The following is a 21,145-nucleotide window of genomic DNA, read 5'->3' as shown; positions in this document are numbered from 1 at the left end:
ATAAAAAAACAAACCACCCCACTGCCTCAGTCTAGCTTACCTCCCCCACCCCCACCCCCACCATACAGTACAAACAAAAACAAACCAAAAAAAAAAAACAAAAACACCTGTTTTCATCCTCCTTCTCTGCTCTGCACGTAGAAGGTTTGGTCGGATTCTCGGCTGGACCCCCTCTGGTGTGGCTTGATCCCCTTCTGTGCATGATGCAGAAAAGCCGAAGCCCATAAAAGTGTTTCTGCTATTTTTTTTGTGTGTGTGTCGGGGGGTGGGGACCAAACCAACAACAAAACAACCATTTGGAAATTTGCAGAGATTTAGATGGTCCCCCAAATGAAAATACTCCTTCCTTGTAAAACAACCCCCAGTTGCAGTGGTGAACTAGTCCCAGCTCATCAGGCAACGCACTCTCATTCCCCACATCGGGTTTAACTACGCCAGTTCATACAAACCACAGCAAAGAGGGAAAAATAAACATGAAGTCTGGCGAAAACCTAAACATCCAACTGGACTCGGTTCTGTTACATCTGATCAGTACCTCTTTTCTTTTGTTCACACTTATGAACCTGGAATGTCCACACTTGGCTTAACAAAAAGAGGCCCTGTCAGGGGCAACTTGGACCCAGCACAGGTCTGAACGAGGCCGGTTTCCCGTGCCCAGCCCAGGAAAACAGGCTGGAACAAAGGCGTCCTGGGGATTCTCTGAAGCAGCAGCAGCAGCAGCAGCAGCAGCACCACGCCTGTCTCCCATGTCTTGGTCTCGTCACCGAGCAGGCCTAGAGAAACGGCAGAGTCAGCAGAGAGGTCCCGTCACAGCGCAGTGACACCAGCTGGTGTCTTCCTGCTGAAGACCTCTGGACAGAGGAGATGATCCTGATGTTTGGCAGTGATCCAAAGAAAACCCTCTGTGGGAAGGGGAACCAGAGTGGAAACCCAGGACAGCGGGCTCGAACCTTGAGCACCCCTGCTGGCAGATGCCTACTTGGGGTTTTCAGGGACTAAGGCAATGGGAGTGCGCAGCAAGGCAGGTGACGGGTTCTGCTGCTTCTGGAGCTCCATCTCTGCAGCCCTCTGGAGCGCCACCTCCACCAGCAGCTGGAAGCCGCTGAAGTCCTCCTTGTCCTGCTCCGGGGGTGTGGGCGGGGGTGTGTTGAAGAGTCCGCCCGTGGGGCTTCCAGCTTCGGCCCTGGTCAGCAGGGTGAGTGTGCTACCAGGGGTCACCAGGGGCTTGGGGGGCTCCAGCTCCCCTTGTGGGAAGGCGGCTCCTGGCTTATCACCCTGGCCCGAGTGGAGCGGCATGGAACACATGGACAAGGACAGCACGTTGGTGGGGGCCGGTACAGACACAGCCAGCACGGAGGGGCTGCCGCCTCGGGGGAGGGCCACATCGGAGGCCTTGCCCCCGCGGCGGGAAATGGTGTACTGGTTGGGGTCTTTGCCATCCTTCCGAAGCATGTCTGGGAGGAGCCGCCGCCGGGCGTTGATGAACCAGTTACAGATCTGAAATGAGAATGAGAAACTGGGATCAGATTCCTCAATCAAAACCAGCTACAAAGCCCCCATTCCAGGCCCCAGGAACCCAGCAAACAATTCAGGTACAACTGCAGCCCTCAGACAGATGTTTGTTGGGGAGAGTTAAAAAAGAAATCATATAAATGAAAATAAAACGCAACCGTGATCCAGCCGATGAAGGGACAGTACGGCAGTGCTGCTGGAGGCAATAATGGGAAGACCCAGCCAAGTCTGTGAGGACTCACGGGAGTGCTCTCTGAGGACAAGGCTCGCAAACTGAGATGGGAAGGGTAAGCAGCAGGTCAGGTGGGAGGCCGGAAGAGCATCCAATCGGGAGCGATTACCTCTGCAAAGGCTGGGTGGCAGCAAAGTGCCTCTGAGAAGCTCAGCGAGGTTAACTCAGAAAAGGCTCCATCCTGCCTGGATGGAGCTCAGAGTGGAAACCAGAGGTTACTTACCTCTGATGGTGCGGACTTGATTCTTCATACTAAGGGTCATGGGGAGCCGCAGAAGGCTTTTAAGCAAAGAAGTGACTTGTGATGTAGAGAAGAGTGGAAGCAGAGCGAAAGGTTTTAGTAGTTCAAATTAGGCTGAGAGAGATGACGAAAACATGGCCAATGTCTGATTTATTTGGGAAACTGGTGCCCAGTTGGATATGGATGTATGAGGGAAGAGGGGAGAGGACCAAGGGTGATTCATTCACTCCTGAGGTTCTAGAACAGTCTTGTTGTAGGCCAGGGAAAGAGCCACAGAGATACTTTGGGACTCTCAGGTAGAAGAAAAGTTATTGTTTCTAAGCAAAACCAGGGTCAGTGGTTCTAGGTGAATGAGCGTTTGACCAACATATGTAAGACCTTTTCCCTACGTGCTGCTGGAGAAGCTAGCATGAACCTCGACCCCATTCCTGTCGAGCTGATTTAGATCAATCCTCTTGGGCCTGTGCATAAGGCATGACATTTCTCACTGTGAAGTGGTATGCTGCAAAGCCAGGACATGTCCAGCACCCAGTCCTGTATCTGTCTGGACTCTTTTCATGGTCCCCAGCTTCACAGCTCTCCAGTTCAGCCTCGCCACTGGTTGTCACTCACTTTCTAAAATGCAATATCCCAGAACTTCCCTGGTGGTTCAGTGGTTAAGAACCCGCCTTTCAATGCAGGGTACGTGGGTTCAGTCCCTGGTCGGGGAACTAAGATCCCACATGCTGCAGGGCAACTAAGCCCATGTACCATGACTACTGAGCCTGTGCCTCAACTGGAGTCCATGTGCCTCAAACTACAGAGTCCACACACTCTGGAGCCCACCTGCCACAACAAAGATGGCCTCTGTACTGCAACTAAGACCAAATGCACCTAAACTATAAAATTTTTTAAAAAGTAAAGTAAAATGCAACACTATTATTCTTGTTCTAGAAAACTGCCATTTGTCTCCTACCACCTATAGGATCAGGTCCAGACTCCTGGGCCTGGGTATTAAACCCCTCCCCTGTTCGTGGCTTATCTTTCCAGCCCTTGTATAATTCTTAGTGTGAAATTGCTCACCAGCCTTTGTTGAGGCCCTGTGCTTAAATAAGTAAAAAAAAAAGAAGTCTCCATGCTTTTTTGCACATCACATTTGTTCTTTCTGGAACATCCACTTCTCTACCTGGAGAAGGCCTACTCTTACAAGTCTTGGCTGATCTAAATTGAGCTGGACAGAGGACATGGTTTCAAAACACATCTCTTCACCTACAGCTGCTGCAGTGTGTTAGCTGGTCCGTCATATCTGACTCTGCAACCCCACGGACTGTAGCCCGCCAGGCCTCTCTGTCCATGAAATTCTCCAGGGAAGAATACTGGAGTGGGCAGCCATTCCCTCCTCCAGGGGATCTTCCTGACCCAGGGATCAAACCCGGGTCTCCTGTAACGCATACAGATTCATTACCATCTGAGCCACCAGGGAAGACCACAGCTGCTGTAGGGCCATTTTTTTATACTTGAATGAATGACACCGTGAGGGCAGATAATTGTTTAGGAAGTGTGAACAGTTTCTGTACACCCAAGAGGAGAAGGCACCTAATTATGGCATGACTACTGGCATCTACACCACCAGCCTCTCATATCCCCTTTCCTCTCATTTACTCCTAACAGCCTGGAGTAACATGATCAATCCTGTAACAGCTCACCTGGGCATTATTTTAAAAGCTATGGATTGGACTAGCAAACAGTTTCTTAGCTGCACAGCTGGTATAAGCTCATAAATCTGTTTTTCCTTAAATAGGCAAATACAACCCCTTATCATTTTTTCCATGTCCTGCTCCCTCTTGCCCTCCACTGGAGGAGCTACTGCCGGAGGAAAGAGGCCAAATCGCTTTCCTGCTAATACGAAAGTACTGGAAAGAAACAGACTGTGGGAGCCTGCTGGTGATGAAGCCTGGCTGTAGCGTGGTCCACACCCACACATCTAGGCACGTTTCTAGGCGTTTCGTTGAGAAGGGTTCATTAGCAGTAGCCATTTAAGCACTGTGCATGAGTGCGTGCATGCTAGATCACTTCAACCATATCCTACTCTTGGCAACCCTATGGGCCATCAGTTCAGTTCAGTTCAGTCACTCAGTCGTGTCCGACTCTTTGCGACCCCATGAATCGCAGCACGCCAGGCCTCCCTGTCCATCACCAACTCCCGGAATTCACTCAGACTCATGTCCATCGAGTCCATGATGCCATCCAGCCATCTCATCCTCTGTCGTCCCCTTCTCCTGCCCTCAATCCCTCCCAGCATCAGAGTCTTTTCCAATGAGTCAACTCTTCGCATGAGGTAGCGAAAGTACTGGAGTTTCAGCTTTAGCATCATTCCTTCCAAAGAAATCCCAGGGCTGATCTCCCTCAGAATGGACTGGTTGGATCTCCTTGCAGCCCAAGGGACTCTCAAGAGTCTTCTCCAACACCACAGTTCAAAAGCATCAATTCTTCGGCACTCAGCCTTCTTCACAGTCCAACTCTCACATCCATACATGACCACAGGAAAAACCATAGCCTTGACTAGACGGACCTTTGTTGGCAAAGTAATGTCTCTGCTTTCGAATATGCTATCTAGGTTGGTCATAACTTTTCTTCCAAGGAGTAAGCATCTTTTAATTTCATGGCTGCAATCACCATCTGCAGTGATTTTAGAGCCCAAAAAAATAATGTCTGACACTGTTTCCACTGTTTCCCCATCTATTTGCCATGAAGTGATGGGACCGGATGCCATGATCTTCGTTTTCTGAATGTTGAGCTTTAAGCCAACCTTTTCACTCTCCTCTTTCACTTTCATCAAGAGGTTCTTTAGTTCCTCTTCACTTTCTGCTATAAGGGTGGTGTCATCTGCATATCTGAGGTGATTGATATTTCTCCTGGCAATCTTGATTCCAGCTTGTGCTTCTTCCAGCCCAGCGTTTCCCATGATGTACTCTGCATATGTTAAATAAGCAGGGTGACAATATACAGCCTTGACGCACTCCTTTTCCTATTTGGAACCAGTCTGTTGTTCCATGTCCAGTCCTAACTGTTGCTTCCTGACGTGCATATAGGTTTCTCAAGAGGCAGGTCAGGTGCTCTGGTATTCCCATCTCTTTCAGAATTTTCCAGTTTATTGTGATACACACAGTCAAAGGCTTTGGCATAGTCAATAAAGCTGAAATAGATGTTTTTCTGGAACTCTCTGGCCTTTTCGATGATCCAACGGATGTTGGCAATTTGATCTCTGGTTCCTCTGCCTTTTCTAAAACCAGGTTGAACATGTGGAAGTTCATGGTTCACATATTGCTGAAGCCTGGCTTGGAGAATTTTGAGCATTACTTTACTAGCGTGTGAGATGGTCCATACATCTACACAATTTTCTGCTAACGGTTTTATCAGCCCTATGTGTTTGATCAACTCCTATTCTACTCAAGAACATACATAAAGCTGAGCCTGAAGTTAGGCAGGAGTCCACTTCCAGCCAGGGCTCCTCAAGCCTGGCCCTTTGGATCTTGAGGAACAACAACCCCTAATCTCTGGCATCTTCCTCTCAGGATATCAGAGTCTCAAAGCCCAGCTTATTTGATTCACTGGTATGGTCAAGTTAGAACTTCTCACCTTCCTGTTGCCCTCCCTTTCAGGACTTCTTGCTCACTCAGTATTTACGGAGTGCTTACAGTGTGCCAGGCCAGTTCCTGGTGCTGGGGATGCTTCTGTGAATTAAATAGATGCACACTCTGTCCCCTGGAGCTTAAAGTCCATCTGGTTGTGGAGACTGGCAGTGAACAAACATCACAATTGCTGCCCAGAAGCGCCAGGAAGCAAGCAGAGAGGAGTAAAAAGGTAGTATATAAAGATAAGAGAGGCTTCTGTAGATAAAGAGTATGGGAAGGCTGAAACCTGACGGCTTAGAAAGAGGCAGCCATACAGAAAGGTGAGGGAAGAATGTTTCAGACAGAGGGAACAACAAATGTCAAGGCCCTGAGAGGCAGGAAAGGGTTTGGTGTACGGAACAGACAGCAGCAGGCAGGGCCGACCCCATGAGGCCAGAGCACCATGGTCAACCACCAAAGCGGCTGAAAGCGTCAGTGGCCTGACCTGGTTTCCACTGTCGGGTCTTCTCAGTTCAGTTCGGTCGCTCAGTCGTGTCTGACTCTTCGTGACTCATGGACTGCAGCACACCCGGCTTCCCTGTATCACCAACTCCCAGAGCTTACTCAAACTCATGTGCATTGAATAGGTGATTCCATCCAACCATCTCATCCTCTGTCGTCCTCTTCTGCCCTCAATCTTTCCCAGCATCAGGGTCTTTTCAAATCAGTCAGCTTTTCACATCAGGTGGCCAAAGTATTGGAGTTTCAGCTTCTGCATCAGTCCTTCCAATGAATATTCAGGACTGATTTCCTTTAGGATGGACGGGTTGGATCTCCTTACAGTTCAAGGGATTCTCAAGTCTCCTCCAACACCATAGTTCAAAAGCATCAATTCTCTGGCGCTCAGCTTTCTTTATAGTCCAACTCTCACATCCATTCATGACTACTGGAAAAACCATAGCTTTGACTAGACAGACCTTTGCTGGCAAAGTAACGTCTCTGGCTTTTTAATATGTTGTCTAGGTTGGTCACAGCTTTTCTTCCAAGGAGCGAGCGTCTTAATTTCATGGCTGCAGTCACCATCTACAGTGATTTTGGAGCCCAAGAAAATAAAGTCTATCACTGTTTCCACTGTTTCCCCATCTATTTGCCATGAAGTGATGGGACTGGATGCCATGATCTTAGTTTTGAATGTTGAGTTTTAAGTCCACTTTTTCACTCTCCTCTTTCACTTTCATCAAGAGGCTCTTTAGTTCCTCTTCACTTTCTGCCATAAGGGTGGTATCATCTGCATATCTCAGGTTATTGATATTTCTCCCGGCAATCCTGATCCCAGTTTGTGCTTCATCCAGCCCGGCATTTCTCATGATGTACTCTGCATATAAGTTAAATAAGCAGGGTAACAATATACAGCCTTGACGTACTCCTTCCTCGATTTGGAACCAGTCTGTTGTTCCATGTCCAGTTCTCACTGTTGCTTCTTGACCAGCATACTGATTTCTCAGGAGGCAGGTAAGGTGGTTTGCTATTCCCATCTCTTTGAGAATTTTCCACAGTTTGTTGTGATCTACACAGTCAAAGGATTTGGCATAATCAGTAAGGCAAAAGTAGATGTTTTTCTGCAATTCTCTTCCTTTTTCTATGATCCAGCTGATGTTGGCAATTTGATCTCTGGTTCCTCTGCCTTTTCTAAATTCAGCTTGAACTTCTGGAAGTTCATGGTTCACGTATTATTGAAGCCTGGCTTAGAGACTTTTGAGCATTACTTTGCTAGTGTCTGAGATGAGTGCAATTGTGCAGTAGTTTGAACATTCTTTGGCATTGCCCTTCTTTGGGATTGGAATGAAAACTGACCTTTTTCACTCCTGTGGCCAGTGCTGAATTTTCCAAATTTGCTGGCATGTTGAGTACAGCACTCTAACAGCGTCATCTTTTAGGATTTGAAATAGCTCAACTGGAATTCCATCACCTTCACTAGCTTTGTTCATAGTGATGCTTCCTAAGGCCCACCTGACTTTGCATTCCAGGATGTCTGGCTCTAGGTGAGTGATCATACCATCATGGTTATCTGGATCATTAAGGTCTTTTTTGTACAGTTCTTCTGCGTATTCTTGCTACCTCTTCGTAATATCTTTTGCTTCTGTTAGGTCCATACCATTTCTGTCCTTTATTGTACCCATCTTTGCATGAAATGTTCCCTTGGTATCTCTAATTTTCTTTAAGAGATCTCTAGTCTTTCCCATTCTACTGTTTTCCTCTGTTTCTTTGCACTGATCATTGAGGAAGGCTTTCTTATTTCTCCTTGCTATTCTTTGGAACTCTACATTCAAATGGGTAAGATCTTTCCTTTTCTCCTTTGCCTTTAACTTCTTTTCTCAGCCTTTTGCAAGGCCTCCTCAGGCAACCATTTGCCTTTTTGCATTTCTTTTTCTTGGGGATGGCCTTGATCACTGCCTCCTGTACGATGCCATGAACCTCTGTCCATAGTTCTTCAGGCACTCCATCAGATCTTATCCCTTGACTCTATTTGTCACTTCCACTGTATAATCGTTAAGGGATTTGATTTAGATCCTACCTGAATGGTTTAGCAGTTTTCCTTACTTTCTTCAATTTAAGTCTTCTCCTGGTCCCGTCTTTTCTCTCGTCCTAGTTTATCAACAGATAACTTACAGAGCATGTAGCAGCTGCTGTAGGGGGAGGAAAAGATAGGACCCCCCCACACACACACACCTGCCTTATGCTGAGGTGCTGGGAACTGCAAAAATGTCTAACGTTCCTCTTACAGGTGAATGGACCAAAGGCCCAGGCTCCTCAGGGCTCCTGTACCAGTTTCTACCCCTATCGCCTTTCTCGGCTCATATCTTGGCAAGGCCTTGAGTACCACTATTCAGTCAAAGGCACAGACACCTATGACCAGAGCTGGCACCTGGAGTTGGCACAGCTCCTTTCCCAGAAGCCACACTTGCTCTACAGGTGACCCAAGGACGGCACTGGACTCCAGGTCCTGTCAGGCTGGGAACGCTCCTGGGCAAGGCAGAGCCAAAGCCTCCTCATGGCTTCTCTCCCTCTCCATTCCAGCCTGGAAGGACCTTGCTTCTGCGGTTCCCATTTACTCCGCCTTACCTCTCTGGTCCTCTCAGTACAAGCAAGCACACACACAACAGCCATCAGCTGACAGGGGCCGAGCTGCTCACTCCAGTCTTGGCTGCAGTGGCAGGAGAGCCCTGAGTGGGAAGTAAGACTGAACAGGCTAAGAAGACGAAGGAAGTAAGGACTTTGATATGAGGTACCATGCCAACCATCTCACTTGTGATATGTTTAATCTGCAAGCAAGCCTGGACGGTAGTAAGCAGCATCCTCAAAGTACTAGAGGGACCTGGAACTCAGAGATGAAAGAATCTGCCCCAAGTCATACCGCCTCCGAGTACAGAGCTGGGGTCCAAGTCCAGGTCTTTTGGCTTTAGGGGCTCTCCGTTCTTCTCATTCTCATATGGTATACCTTACTGAATAGAGGAAAAAACGGAGAGCTGAAAGTCATCATCGTAATCCTAAAAGCAGACACTTTTTGAACAAGACAAAACAAACAGTAAGGAGGCTGCCAAGTTCTCCGCAGGCCAGGGTGAGCTTGGGGACGGGGGTGTTCTTATGCTGTTTGTTTCTCAGAATTAGAGGCCAAAATGGGAGGTGCAGCTAGAGGCTAGGTGCCCACACATCTGCTGGTAAAGCCAGGCTCCCCTCTATATGACTGCACTGCTGTTCCGAACATCTCCCATTGAACTCACTCATTTAAGCTTCTACCCGGTGGCTCAGTGGTAAAGAAACTGCTAGCAATGCAGAAGACATAGGTTCAATCCCTGGGTTGGGAAGATCTCTTGAAGAAGGAAAAAGCAACCCACTCCAGTATTCTTGCCTGAGAAATCCCACAGACAGAGGAGCCTGGTGGGGCTACAGTCCATGAAGTCATAGGAAATGACTTAGTGACTAAACAAGTTTATGAGACAGCTTCTGTGATGAGCTCCATTTTATTCAGGCTGTTGAAGAAACACAGCCCTGATCAGAGAGATTCAGTAACAAGTGCAAAGGCTGGGATGTGGTCCAAATAGCCTGGTTCCAGGCAACAACCAGGTGAAAAACTGAAGACAGTCAGCCCAAGGCCCTTCCTCCTTGCTCAGAGGCTTCCATCTCTGTCTCCACCTGCCTCCCCATCTACCTATGCCCCAGGAGAGCACTGCACCTCTTTTCCTTATCCCAGGATGTAGCAGAAATGTGACCAAGGTTGAGAGGAGCAAGGGACCAGTGTGTCTGTTTTGAGTGCAGTCATGTGGAGGGGAGCCTGGCTTTACCAGCAGATGCATGGACACCTAGCCTCTAGCCGCACCGCCCATTTTGGATTCTGAGAATTGAACAGCCTAAGAACACCCCCGTCCCCAAGCTCACCCTGGCCTGCGGAGAACTTGGCAGCCTCCTTACTGTCTGTTTTGTCTTCTCATCCGATAGAAATGCACAGCTGAGGGAGGCGGGGGAAGGGCCCAAGGCCTGAGTGTACCACCATGCCAGCCGTGATAACGGGCTGTGTGATTTTCTGCAGCTCCCTCTGGCTGCTCAACCCAAGCTTAGATCAGGAAAAAAAAAAAGCACGTGACCTGCCCCAGCTCAAGGTCCTTGAGGAGTGGGTAGGAGAATGCCAAGGTGAATTCTATGATTGACATGCCAAAACACAGGCTGGGTGCCTGAAGACTGTCCCTACCATAAAGCAGGGCCAGAAAGGCTGCTGCCCTGGCAGTAGTTTTTTTTCCAATCAGTGGCCCAGATGAAGGACACAAAAGGAATCGCTGTGGCAAATGGGAGCGGGAGGAGCACTAGGGAGCTGATGAAGGCCATGAGGATCAGAGCAGGTCTTTTGATGGACGTGAATGCTTTTTATTTTTTTGGCTGTGTCACGCACCATGTGGGATCTTAAGTTTCCCAACCAGGGATCAAACCCAGGTCTCCTGCATTGGCAGCACAGAGTTTTAACCACTGGACCTCCCAGGAGCACTTTAACTTTAGGAAGTCTTTTCAACTGTGAAAAACAGAAGCAATAAGAGGGGAAAGAATGAGGGCACAGAAAGACCTTTCCCAAACATCCGATCCCTCCACCTGAGCTGTGACCACTCCTATCTGGGTGCTCCTAAAGGCAGCTGGCTGTGTTAGATCACCTCAAGCGTGATTTTTAAAAACTATATATTCTACTTTACAGATGGTGGATAGGGGAGGGTGGAATCAGGAATGTGTTTTTTTAAGCAAGCTTTCCAGAATTTTGCCACCCAAGCTTAAGAACCAATGGTTTAGCCCACTGGTTTAACTTGTCCTAGTGGGCCAAACCCTGTATTTAAGCTAAAAAGCTTTACACAAAAGCTCAGAAAACAAAAAAACCCCACACAGATGAAAAGCCTGAAGGTGGGGAGACAGTGGTTACCTGCAGGAAGAAGCAGGGAGCCTGGCTTTGGAGCCTGTTGGAGTAAAGAGAGCAGCTTCAAATGGTAAAGGCTCAGTAGTAAAAGAATTCGCCTGCCAATGCAAGAGATAAAGGAAACACAGGTTTGATCCCTGGGTCGGGAAGATCCCCTGGAGGAGGGCATGGCAACCCACTCCAGTATTCTTGCCTGGGAAATCCCATAGACAGAGGAGGCTGGCAGGCTGCAGTTCATAGGGTCATGCCTATGCATGCCAGGGCAGGGCCAGGCCACCCCCTGGACACGCAGCAGGTCACTACAGCTTCGGCTCCTCTCTAGCCCAGGACAAGTACCAGAGGGACTGCTGACCACACCTCCCGCATCCTTCAAGTCTGTCAGGATTCCAGGAAGATTCAGCTTCCTGAGAGAAGCCTTGCCCTACCAGGGCAGTTCAGCTGACACCACACTGGTAATTAACTACACTGAATCCTTAGTCCTTTGAATAAGGCCCTCCCTCCCCCCGGGGGGACGGGGCGGGGAGGGGGGGGCGGGCAGTGCCTACTGTGGTGTTTCCAGGACACAGCATCAGGTCCAGCACAGGGCACACCCCCATCAAGACTCCACATGGTGGAGGGAATCGGGTCCCCCTCCCCCCGCCCCCCCCCACCCAGCCACGCTTACCTTCCCTCCCCAACAGGCAGCCCCTTAGAACAGTTGGAACAGCAATACGGTGGGCTTAGAGGGTGTCACTGGGACCTGTGAAAATCCTTCACAAATGACTTTTTGCTTTTACCTTCGCAACTGTCTAGCCCAGGGGCAAGTACCAGCAAACCAGTTAGTTAAATGACTCATTGACTTGCTAATGAGATTGCTCCTGGGCCAGTTAAAGGAGACAATCAAAAGGGAGGTCCCCAGGGAGAGAGTGAACAAGCTTTTGGCAAAATGTTGACGCTGGCTGGAGCCAGGTGATGGATGCCAGAGGTGTATTACAATATTCTCTTACTTTTGTGGTTATTTGCAAATGTTCTTAATAAACAATGGAAATTTAAAAAATTAAATGCAGGAAAAAGAAATTCCTCCAGGGACTGGCTTACACCAACTTTTCCAGGTTGAGGAGCCACCGCATTTCCGTACTTCTGGAAGTCCTCACTGTTGACATTTCCAGCAGTTTAATCTTCACTTTGTCACTTCAAGAATTATTTACTGAGCACCTACCAGATACCTGGCATTAAGCTAACATTTAGGACGTATGATAAATAAGACTAGGCTTCTGGAGTTTAGCGTTCTAAAAATCATTCAGAGCTTTCCTGGTGGCTCAGAGGGTAAAGAATCCGCCTGCAATGTGGAGACCTGGGTTCAATTTCTGGGTTGGGAAGATCCCCTGGAGAAGGGAATGGCAACCCACTGCAGTATTCTTGCCTGGAGAATCCCCATGGACAGAGGAGGACAGGACTGAGTGACTAAGCACGGCACCAGTGACTAAGACTCCGAACTCCCAATGCAGGGGGCCTGGGTTCAATCCCTGGTCAGGGAACTAGATCCCGCATGGAGCAACCAAGACCAGTCACAGCCAGATGAACCAATTAATTTTTTTTTTAAAGGCCATCAGTCAATTCCAAATGCCGACCAGTCCTGGTGCTGTGGAAGCACAGAGCTCCTCTAGGAGTCAGGAGTCTCCTTGGTCAGGGGTGGGAGCAAAGGGGTCTGGGTATCTATCAGGGTGACAGGAACATGGGAGGCCAGGGATGAGGCCTGCTATGCAGACTGGTACAGCAGCCAGCCACTGAAGGGCTTTAAGCAGAGAAGTGACAGGCGGTCCAGGCTGAATCAGGGTAGGAGAGAAGCCATATTCCTGAAATCCTGGTTTCTCTGGTGGCTTCGGTGGTTAAGAATCCACTTGTCAGGGCAGGAGACGCCAGTTCAATTCCCGGGTCAGGAAGAGCCCCTGGAGAAGGAGATGGCAATCCACTCCGGTATCCTGGCCTGGGAAATTCCACGGACAGAGGAGCCTGGTGGGCTACAGTCCGTGGGGTGGCAAAGAGACAGACATGACTGAGCAGCTGAACAACAGCAGCAAATGTGCAGGAACTGGTGAGACCAAATGAGCTGAGAAAGGGCTATAGAGGGAAACTCCTTAGAGAAGGAAGGATCCAGCTTGGAGAAATTCCGTGTTATCAGTCAGGAAATCTGGGGTGCCAGTGAGACCTTCAAGAAGGGGTGTACGGCTGGCGCTGCTTGGGATTCACAGTACAGCTTTCATCAAGAACGCCAATCGGGGGACTTTCCTGGTGGCCCAGAGGTTGGGAGTCTGCCTTGCAGTGCAGGGGATGCAGGTTCGATCCCTGATCGGGGTAACTAAGATCCCACATGCTGTGAGGCAACGAAGCCCAAGCGCCACAACGACTGAGTACTCGTGCTACAACCAAGACCTGATGCAGTCAAACAAATAAACATTAAAAAAAAATAGAACGCCTCACGGTCCAGACTGCTCCTTAACTCTCAGCCTGACTCTAGTGCAGGGTGGCCACCTCCGAAACCCCTCCCACCAGGGGATGCTGAGATCCAGCCGGCCCTTCCGCAAGCCTCCAGTCTGCAGCAGCTAATCTGTGTCCCAGACCTACACTTCTGTAATGCAGGGATCTGGGAGTGTGGCATCCGAGGGGCCCACGAGTTCTGCACAAGAATGGTTTGGTCCTGTTTCCATTTTGGTCACAAGTAGCAGCAGTGCCTCTGGCCACCCAGGTTTGCTCAACTCTGGAGCCAGGCAGTGCCTGTGTCTCCCTACTCATCCTTGTGCAGCCAGCAACACAACATCCACCATTTGATATTAGTGCAGTTGGATGGAACCTCATTCCTTTTACATTTCTTTACCTTGGAAAACTGGTTATTTTACAGTTGTGTGTAAGAGCAAAAGCAAGAAGCTTTTTTTCTTTAAAACCCAGTTTTATGTTTGTACATGCTTAAAGAATGTGATAAAAATTATTTAAGTCAACACTGTGAGGTAGGCAAATTCATGAAAAATATTTTCTTAAGAGAAGCCAATACGTTATTCAGGCTTGAGAAATAGTGTCCCTGATAACAAGCAATTTCAATAAAGTGTGACAGGTAGTTTAGAGCACAGGTAGAGGCATACTGGAAAAACAGCAGTGGCCTCCACCCTAGGCTGGGAGTTCATGGGAAAATGCTTCGCCAGAGTAAGCCAGGCTCAGGAAAGGCCAAATAGAAACCAAGGGAGATGGCCTGGAGGCTGCAGTTCAAGGGCCCGAGAGATAGGAGGAACAAGGCTTCGGGCAGAAGACTGGCAGGAGGCTTCCTAGGGAATCCTGGCTCTTAGGCGCCTGTCTTTGGCCTGTGCTGTTCTATATCCTGTGAGTTAAACTCCACCTCTTCTGGGAGGCCTTCTGAGGCTCCAGGCCTACTCAGAAGCCCTGCCCTTGTCTCTGCTGCCATCTATCCCAGAGGTGATCACTTCTCCCAAACATCAGTAACCAGGTCTTCCCCAGCTGTCCCATCCCAGACTAAATACTGCCCAGGGTAGGCCTGTGTCTGGATCCCCTCCGGGGCCCCAGCTCTCCCCAGCATATAGCGCTTGTCGGTACAGAGGGTCTCGGAACTGCTGGGCAAGACCTGTGATCCAGGAAAGGATTAGAGGGAGAGCAGAAGCACCGCCCTTGCCAAACACCTTCCAGTAAGCCTTGAATTCTTCTCGGTCTCGCGCCCTGACCCACTATCACAGTGCTCCCAATGTCTCCCTTTCTCAGATGAGGAAACACGAAGCTCAGAGAAGAGGCAGCGACTTGGCCAAGGTCCAGGCTTCCTCTTGTGGAGAAGATGGGATCTGAGTCAGGGTCTGTAACTCTAGAGCCTTTCTCACAGACAGACTCCGATTAACCACTGCCCAGCGGGTATAAAGTCAGGTGACAGGAATTCAGAGGGCTGAATACTCACCAAGAGGCTTTGTATAAGAGGGAAAACAGCTGGAAGATGTGGGAGGTTCAGAGCCGGGTAAGGGAAAGAGAGGTAGGGCCACGGGCTGGAGTAACGGGCCAGGAAAGAACAGGCGTGGAAGGGGAGGTGGCGGGCATGGAGGTGGGCCTTTGCTAGGCTGGGGGGCCAGCTCTGGGTCATTGTCTTACCTCAGCATCATGAAAACAACAAACACACCTGCAGGTCAGCAACAGGGACAATCCAAAGTAGCTAATTCCCCTCACTGACCAATAGTGGATATCAGGCTCCTTTGAGCATCTTCACATTTGTGGTTTACAGAGCACTTTCGCAGCCAGTTCTGAATCCCTTCCTCACAACAGTTCAGCCAGGAAGTCTAACCCCACTTTACAAACGGGAAATCAAAGTGTGGTTCACAACTCCTGCATGGCAGAATGGGGTTTTGACCCCAGAACCTCTCCCTTCTGCTCTTTCCTTCACTGTGATTCCAACTCCTTTTTAACCAATCTGCAGATCACCAGCTGCCCCTGGAAATCAAACTGCCATCAAAGCCCCAGTCCCGAAGCCCAGACACTCACCGCCTTTTCACCTTCTCTTGGCCTCCTGCATTAATGATGACACCCAGACATTAATAACAATTCCCTGCCTCTTCAGAACATTCCAGAATCTGAAATCTAGCTGTGAAGTCTTCAGGCAGTTGTCGTCCCGTGAGGCAGAGAGGCTGGCTATTCTCACCTGACCCAAGAAGAAACTGAGGCCCAGGGAGGGGAGGTGACCAGTCCAAGGCCACACAGCTGAGTCAGTAACAGGCCTGGGATGGGACCAGAACCTGAGTCTCCTGCGACCCCCTGCTTACCTGCAGCACCGACAGGTTGGTCTGTCCAGAAAGGCTCAGCTTCTCCTGCTCTGAGGGGTAGGCGTTGTAGCGGTGCAGGTACAGCCAGTCCCGGAGGATCTTCACTGACTCCTTGGGCAGGTTCCCTCTGCGCTTCCTCTTGCCTGCCAGGGAGAGGAGGCCTTCCTCCTCGCCCAGGTCACTGTCAGACATGGTGTCTAGGGGCAAGGTGAGACCCCAGGCAAGTCTGAAACAGGTGACAAAGGGAATGGCGACAATATTACCATGCGCTGCCTGTGACCCTTTTCTCAGCACACCATTAGAGCCTGGGATGCCAGAAATGGGGTAATCGAAACTCAGTCTCAGGACACACCAAAGCCTGAGCAAGGCAGAGAAAGAGCCTTAAATGCCTCTGGTTCATCAGGCCAGAGAAAACGATGGGAACAAACGGCAGATCGTTGATAAACAGAACCAGACAGCAATGACAGCTACCACCGAAGCCTGTTTTCTGTGCTCTGCACTGAGCACTTCACATTTGTTATCTCATTCAGTCCTCACACATGCCCTTGTGATGGAGACATTAATATCATCATCATTTTATAGATAAGAAAAACGAAGGCCCAGAGGGATTCAGAAAGTCATCCAAGATACTATGGCTGTTAAACAGTTACCATGGGACCCAGTAATTTCATGCCTAAAGTAGCTGGTTATGAAGATAAGTGAAAACCCATGTCCACACAAAACCCTGTACAACATTATTCATTAATAGTAACATTATTCATAATTGTCAAAGGTGGAAGCAACCCAAGTGTCCTCCAACAGATGTATGGATAAATGAAATGTGGTCTACCTGTAATACAGTAGAATATTAGTCGGCTGTAAAAAGGAAGTCTTGATACAGGCTACAGTATGCATGAAACTGCAAATATCATGCTAAGTAAAAGAACCCAGTCACAAAAAACACATACTGTATGATTCCATTTTTACGAAATGTTCAGAATGGGCTGGAAGGGGATAGGAGAGTGATCACTAAAGGGTACGAGGTTTCTTTTCCAGATAATAAAATCATTGACTTATTTCTTTAAATGTGTAAGCTGCGGACTTCCCTGGTGGTATAGTGTGGATAAGAATCCGCTTGCTAATGCAGGGGAAACAAGTGCGATCCCTGGTCAGGGAAGATCCCACATGTCGAAGAGTTAGTAACTAAACTTGTGCACAACTACTAAGCCCATGCTCCCCAACAAGAGAAGGCACCACAATCAGAGGCCCTCGCATCACAACAAGGAGGAGCACCCCCCACCATCCAGGGCAGCTAGAGAAAGCCTGTGCGCAGCAATGAAGACCTAGTGCAACCAAAAAAATAAAAGTGCAAGCTGTATGGTATGTGAATTATACCTCAATAAAGTTGTTATGGGGAAAAAAAACTCTGACCTCCAGGATATGGTATGGAAGCACGGTTTGGACCCTGATAGCTTGCCCTGCCCCCATGCCTTCTTGCTTCCCAGGTCTCCTAAGACCCAGTGTGGAGTCTGGAAACTCTATCAATCTCCACACTCCTATAGCAATCCATGCAACATTTACTGGGTACCTATTGTATACCCTGCAGAAATGATGAATTATCCCTACTGGTTTTCTCTGACATTCTCCTTTGTCATTTAGCCCTTGGTCTGGTCCCAGAAATCAGTGCCTCAAAAATCCAGAAAAATGAGCAAAGGCTGGGCTCTGGTTCCTCCAGCTTGGCTGTGTGACCTGGGGCAAGCAACCTTCCCTCTCTGGGCTTGAGATTCCTAGTCATCTGTCAATCGAAGGAAGGTGTTTCCCTAGACACTCCCAGCTCAGTTGCTCATCACCCCCCCACCCCTCCAAAGTTCTCCTTCGCAAAGGCAAGAAGAGATTTACATTTTTAAAACCAAAAGTTCCAGGACAAGCTGATGCCAGAATCTAAAGGCTCCTCCCTCCTCAGCCTTTTAACAGCTCCCTGGCAGTCTGGGCCAGCAGACTCTGGCATCTCCCAGGTTTTGTTTCCTCGACTTGGGCTGGAGCCCAGATATCTGGGCTGGCTAGGCCAGGCTTTCGAGGGAAGGGTCTACTCTCCCAGCCAGGCCACCTGGAGGTGAGACAGGCACTGGTGAGAGATGCCACTCCACAGAGAGCACCAACAGCAGGCTGCTTTCTGAGGTCAGGTTTCTGAGGTTTAGCTGGCCAGGGCAGTCGGGACCTCAGCTCAGGCAAGGATGCAGCCCTGGCAGGCTGGGAGTTTACCCGAGGTGATCTGCACAAATTCCACCCTGGCTGCCAGTCAAATCCCAGTCTGCAGGGTTCCAGTGGGTGGCCTGCGGAGATGACCCTGCACAGACTTCCCCACCGCAGTGTCTGCGCCCCGGCCATGATATACATCGACAAATACAGCAGACACCGTTCACAAACCCCAAGCCGGGAGGTTCGCCACATACACACCCCACACTCCCACCCAGCCTCACACCGGGCAACTCTTAACAGCACTCCGATAACTGGCACCAACCCATCGCTCAGCCCCTGGAACCGCCACGATTTCCACCGACAAATCCAGCAGGCACACAGTTTACAAATCCCACCTTCAGCACGAACAACTGGTACCACGTAACCAGTTCCTGGATATACGCCCACCCACGAACTCCAAACGACTCACCCACCCACGAACTCTCAGACTGGGAAAACTCCCGACGGCATCACACCAGTGATCAGTTCTTACCCTCACTGGCCTGCTGCAGCACCCTCTGAACACAACAACCGGGGCACCACTCCACGACGCCGGACCTGCAAGCACTCCCGCACCGACTTTCTGACAACTCCCTGCAGCTCGACCGACACTCCCCCGGGCCGAGCCCTCGCGCGGCGTTCCCAGCAGTTCACACAAAGCGCGCAGCCTCCCCCGCGGCCCAGACCCGAGTCGGAGCACATGGCTCCCGGGGCGGCGGGGGAATCGGCCTGCGCTCGGGGAGCCGGCACCCCTCGCCGCCCCCCCCCTCGCCCCGCCACCCTGCGTCACACTCGGCGCTTCGGCTCCCCGGCGGGTCCGCCACCCCCGTGGGGCGGGGGCTCGGGAAGAAAGAAAACTCACGTGTCTGTCCCGGGGCAGGAAAAAGTTTGGTTCCCACCCCCCTTCCCCCGCCGCTCGGCGCTGGCTGACTCTTCGGGGCGCGGGGCCGGCCGAGCCTGCGCGCTCGGCTTTGTGCTCCGAACTCGGCCCGGAGGGGGAGGGGAGGGGGCTGGGCTCCCACCTCCGCACCGCCCCCCCCCCACCAGCCCTGCGCCCAGACTCCATGTTGGCCGCCCCCTGCCCCGGAGACGGCGCGCTTCCCCCACGCCGAGGGAGGCTCGGCTCCGACTCGGCCTGCCCGAAGGACCCGGCGCGCACAAACTTTCTTCGGGTCACCGGCCCCACGCGCCCCGCTCCCTTGGCCCGCCCGGGAGTGACAGATGCCTCAGAGACAGACTTTCCTTTGTTCCAAAGGAAAAGGGAACTCGCGCGGGCTCCCCGGCCCCCCCAGCTCCGAGACCTTCCCGCTGCCCCCACCCGCAGCTGTCACTCTCGGGGGGCCCCTCCCCGGCTCGGCCGCGGCGGGGGGCGGGGGGGGGGCGACCGGCGGTTAGCAACGTGCACTTTTGAAACCAAACAAACCCGCCCCCGGCGCGCTCAACCCGGGCCCCGGGGCTGGGGCGGCCCTCTCCCGGGGTGGGATCCTGGGGAGCTGGGTCCCCCCCACCACCAAGGGGCCCGGAGCGAACTTCCTCCGGGACGGGGGGTAGGGCGCGAGAGCCGCGCCCCCCCGTACCCCGACCGGCCCCCACCAGCACACCGCAGTCGGAACTCACAAACACACCCGGGCTCACACACCCACAATCGCACGCGCTAGGACGACGCCGCCTCCCCCGCCCGGCCGAGAGAAAGAAACTTTCCAAGTTGTCCGCGCGCCCCCCCGCCCCCATCCGGCCCCCCCCCCAACTCCGGCGCCCCGCACTGACTTTCCCCCAGCGGCTTTTCCGTCCACGCGGCCTCGGGCTTGGTCCCGGGCGTCCCGGCAGGGGGCGGGGGGCGCCGGGGGAGCGCGCCGCGTACCTGCCGGGCCTGACACTCGGGCCTGACAGCTCGCGGCTGGAAAGCACCTCGCGGCCTGACGTCAGATCCCCTCTCCTCCCCTCGGCGCTCCGCTCGCCCTCCCCCACCCGCCCGGAGGGAGAAAACAAACTTTGTGCGGAGCGCGGGGCGCTACGCCCACCCCCCGCGGGGCGGTCCCGCGGCGGCTGGGGGCTCGGCCCCGCCCACCGCGCCCGGAGGGGGCGGGGCCGGGAGGGCACCTTCTTCCTGTGCCCACCCCCGCCCGCAGGAATGCCGCATGGCCTCCGGAGAGGAGCGCTGGGGACCCTCCAGCCTGTCCTCTAGGTCGGGACGGTCCGCTTGGGGGGCAGGAAGTGGCCCGTTCCTCCTTTCGGAGAGCGTTTCCGGAGCGCCTACTGTGTGCCCCACGCTGGGGGGTGGGGGCCGTTATGAGGAGGAGAAGTCGTGCAGATCCTAACGTTTGTTAGTCTCTTCCCTCCACCGGGATCTCCCGCCGGCGGGTTGATTTTTCCCCTTGCTCGGAGAGGAAACTGAGGCCCAGTTGGTCCGGGGATTTACTGCCCGCCCCCAACTGGTAAGGACTTCGGTCTGAATGTGACGCTAGTTCTGTCCTCAAGGTCTCCTAGAGTCGAGTAGAGGTCACCCCTCGGACACAACCCCAAAGCCCGTAGCCCTAGAGTTCATCACACTAGGGGCAGCCAAAGGGAAAAACAGCCAGTGTTTAAGGAGTGTTTGTAAGGCAGTGACGTTAAGCGAGGCACTGCGTGTGTGTCACCCTCGGCTCTTGCGGTAGGTGCTTATATGTCAGTCCTTGGTTTGCCCGTGAGCGGTTCTTGGCCATTGCTTATTACAGGGTCAACCAGTGTCATTCAGCCCAGGTGTGTCCAGTAGCGCAGGCCAAGCCTTTATCTGATTGAGACCCGCCCTTGAAGGAGGCAGACCACCTGAAAGCTCTCAGTGCTCCTGGCTGGTATCTTTTTCCTCTGCCCAGGACACCCAACTCCAGTATCTGTTCCTTGGTCTCCCCCAACCCTACCAGCACTCTTCCCTGCTCTTTGCTTTCTGTTCCACATACTGTGAAATAATCTGTTGACCAAGCTGCTGGCCTTTCGGGGAGACTTTGTGACCTGCAGAGCCTAGCACAGAGTCTAGCACAGAGTCAGCCTAGAAATGGGCAAGGCCTTTGCTGGGCCTCTTGTTCCTCATCTGGTCCCAGATGATTTAAGACCCTTGAACTTGGATATCATCAGCTT

The 21,145-nt window shown here is 51.6% G+C and overlaps 1 protein-coding gene across 1 annotated transcript; it reads right to left on the bottom strand.

Annotated features, from left to right (window-relative positions):
• Positions 1-114: 114 nt before the first annotated feature.
• On the bottom strand, positions 115-19,893 carry TGIF2 (TGFB induced factor homeobox 2). The gene is made up of 3 exons (XM_068986979.1): positions 19,799-19,893; positions 15,815-16,040; positions 115-1,497 (listed from the first exon to the last, which is right to left on the bottom strand). Exons 2-3 carry the CDS (start codon positions 16,004-16,006, stop codon positions 976-978), a joined length of 714 nt encoding a protein of 237 aa, XP_068843080.1. The 5' UTR covers positions 16,007-16,040; positions 19,799-19,893; the 3' UTR covers positions 115-975.
• Between the last annotated feature and the right edge of the window lie 1,252 nt (positions 19,894-21,145).

Source organism: Capricornis sumatraensis, chromosome 15 (assembly GCF_032405125.1).
Source record: "Capricornis sumatraensis isolate serow.1 chromosome 15, serow.2, whole genome shotgun sequence".
Taxonomy (NCBI): Eukaryota; Metazoa; Chordata; class Mammalia; order Artiodactyla; family Bovidae; genus Capricornis; species Capricornis sumatraensis.
Note: the sequence above shows the minus strand (reverse complement) of the source record. Positions and strands in the feature narration are given on the sequence as shown.

Excerpts from the sequence above, each read along its gene's own strand:
- TGIF2 (XM_068986979.1), bottom strand. The coding sequence starts at position 16,006 with ATGTCTGACAGTGACCTGGGCGAGGAGGAAGGCCTCCTCTCCCTGGCA. Across the intron at positions 1,498-15,814 it reads CCAACCTGTCGGTGCTGCAG|ATCTGTAACTGGTTCATCAA; the intron begins GTAAGCAGGGGG and ends TTCTCATTTCAG.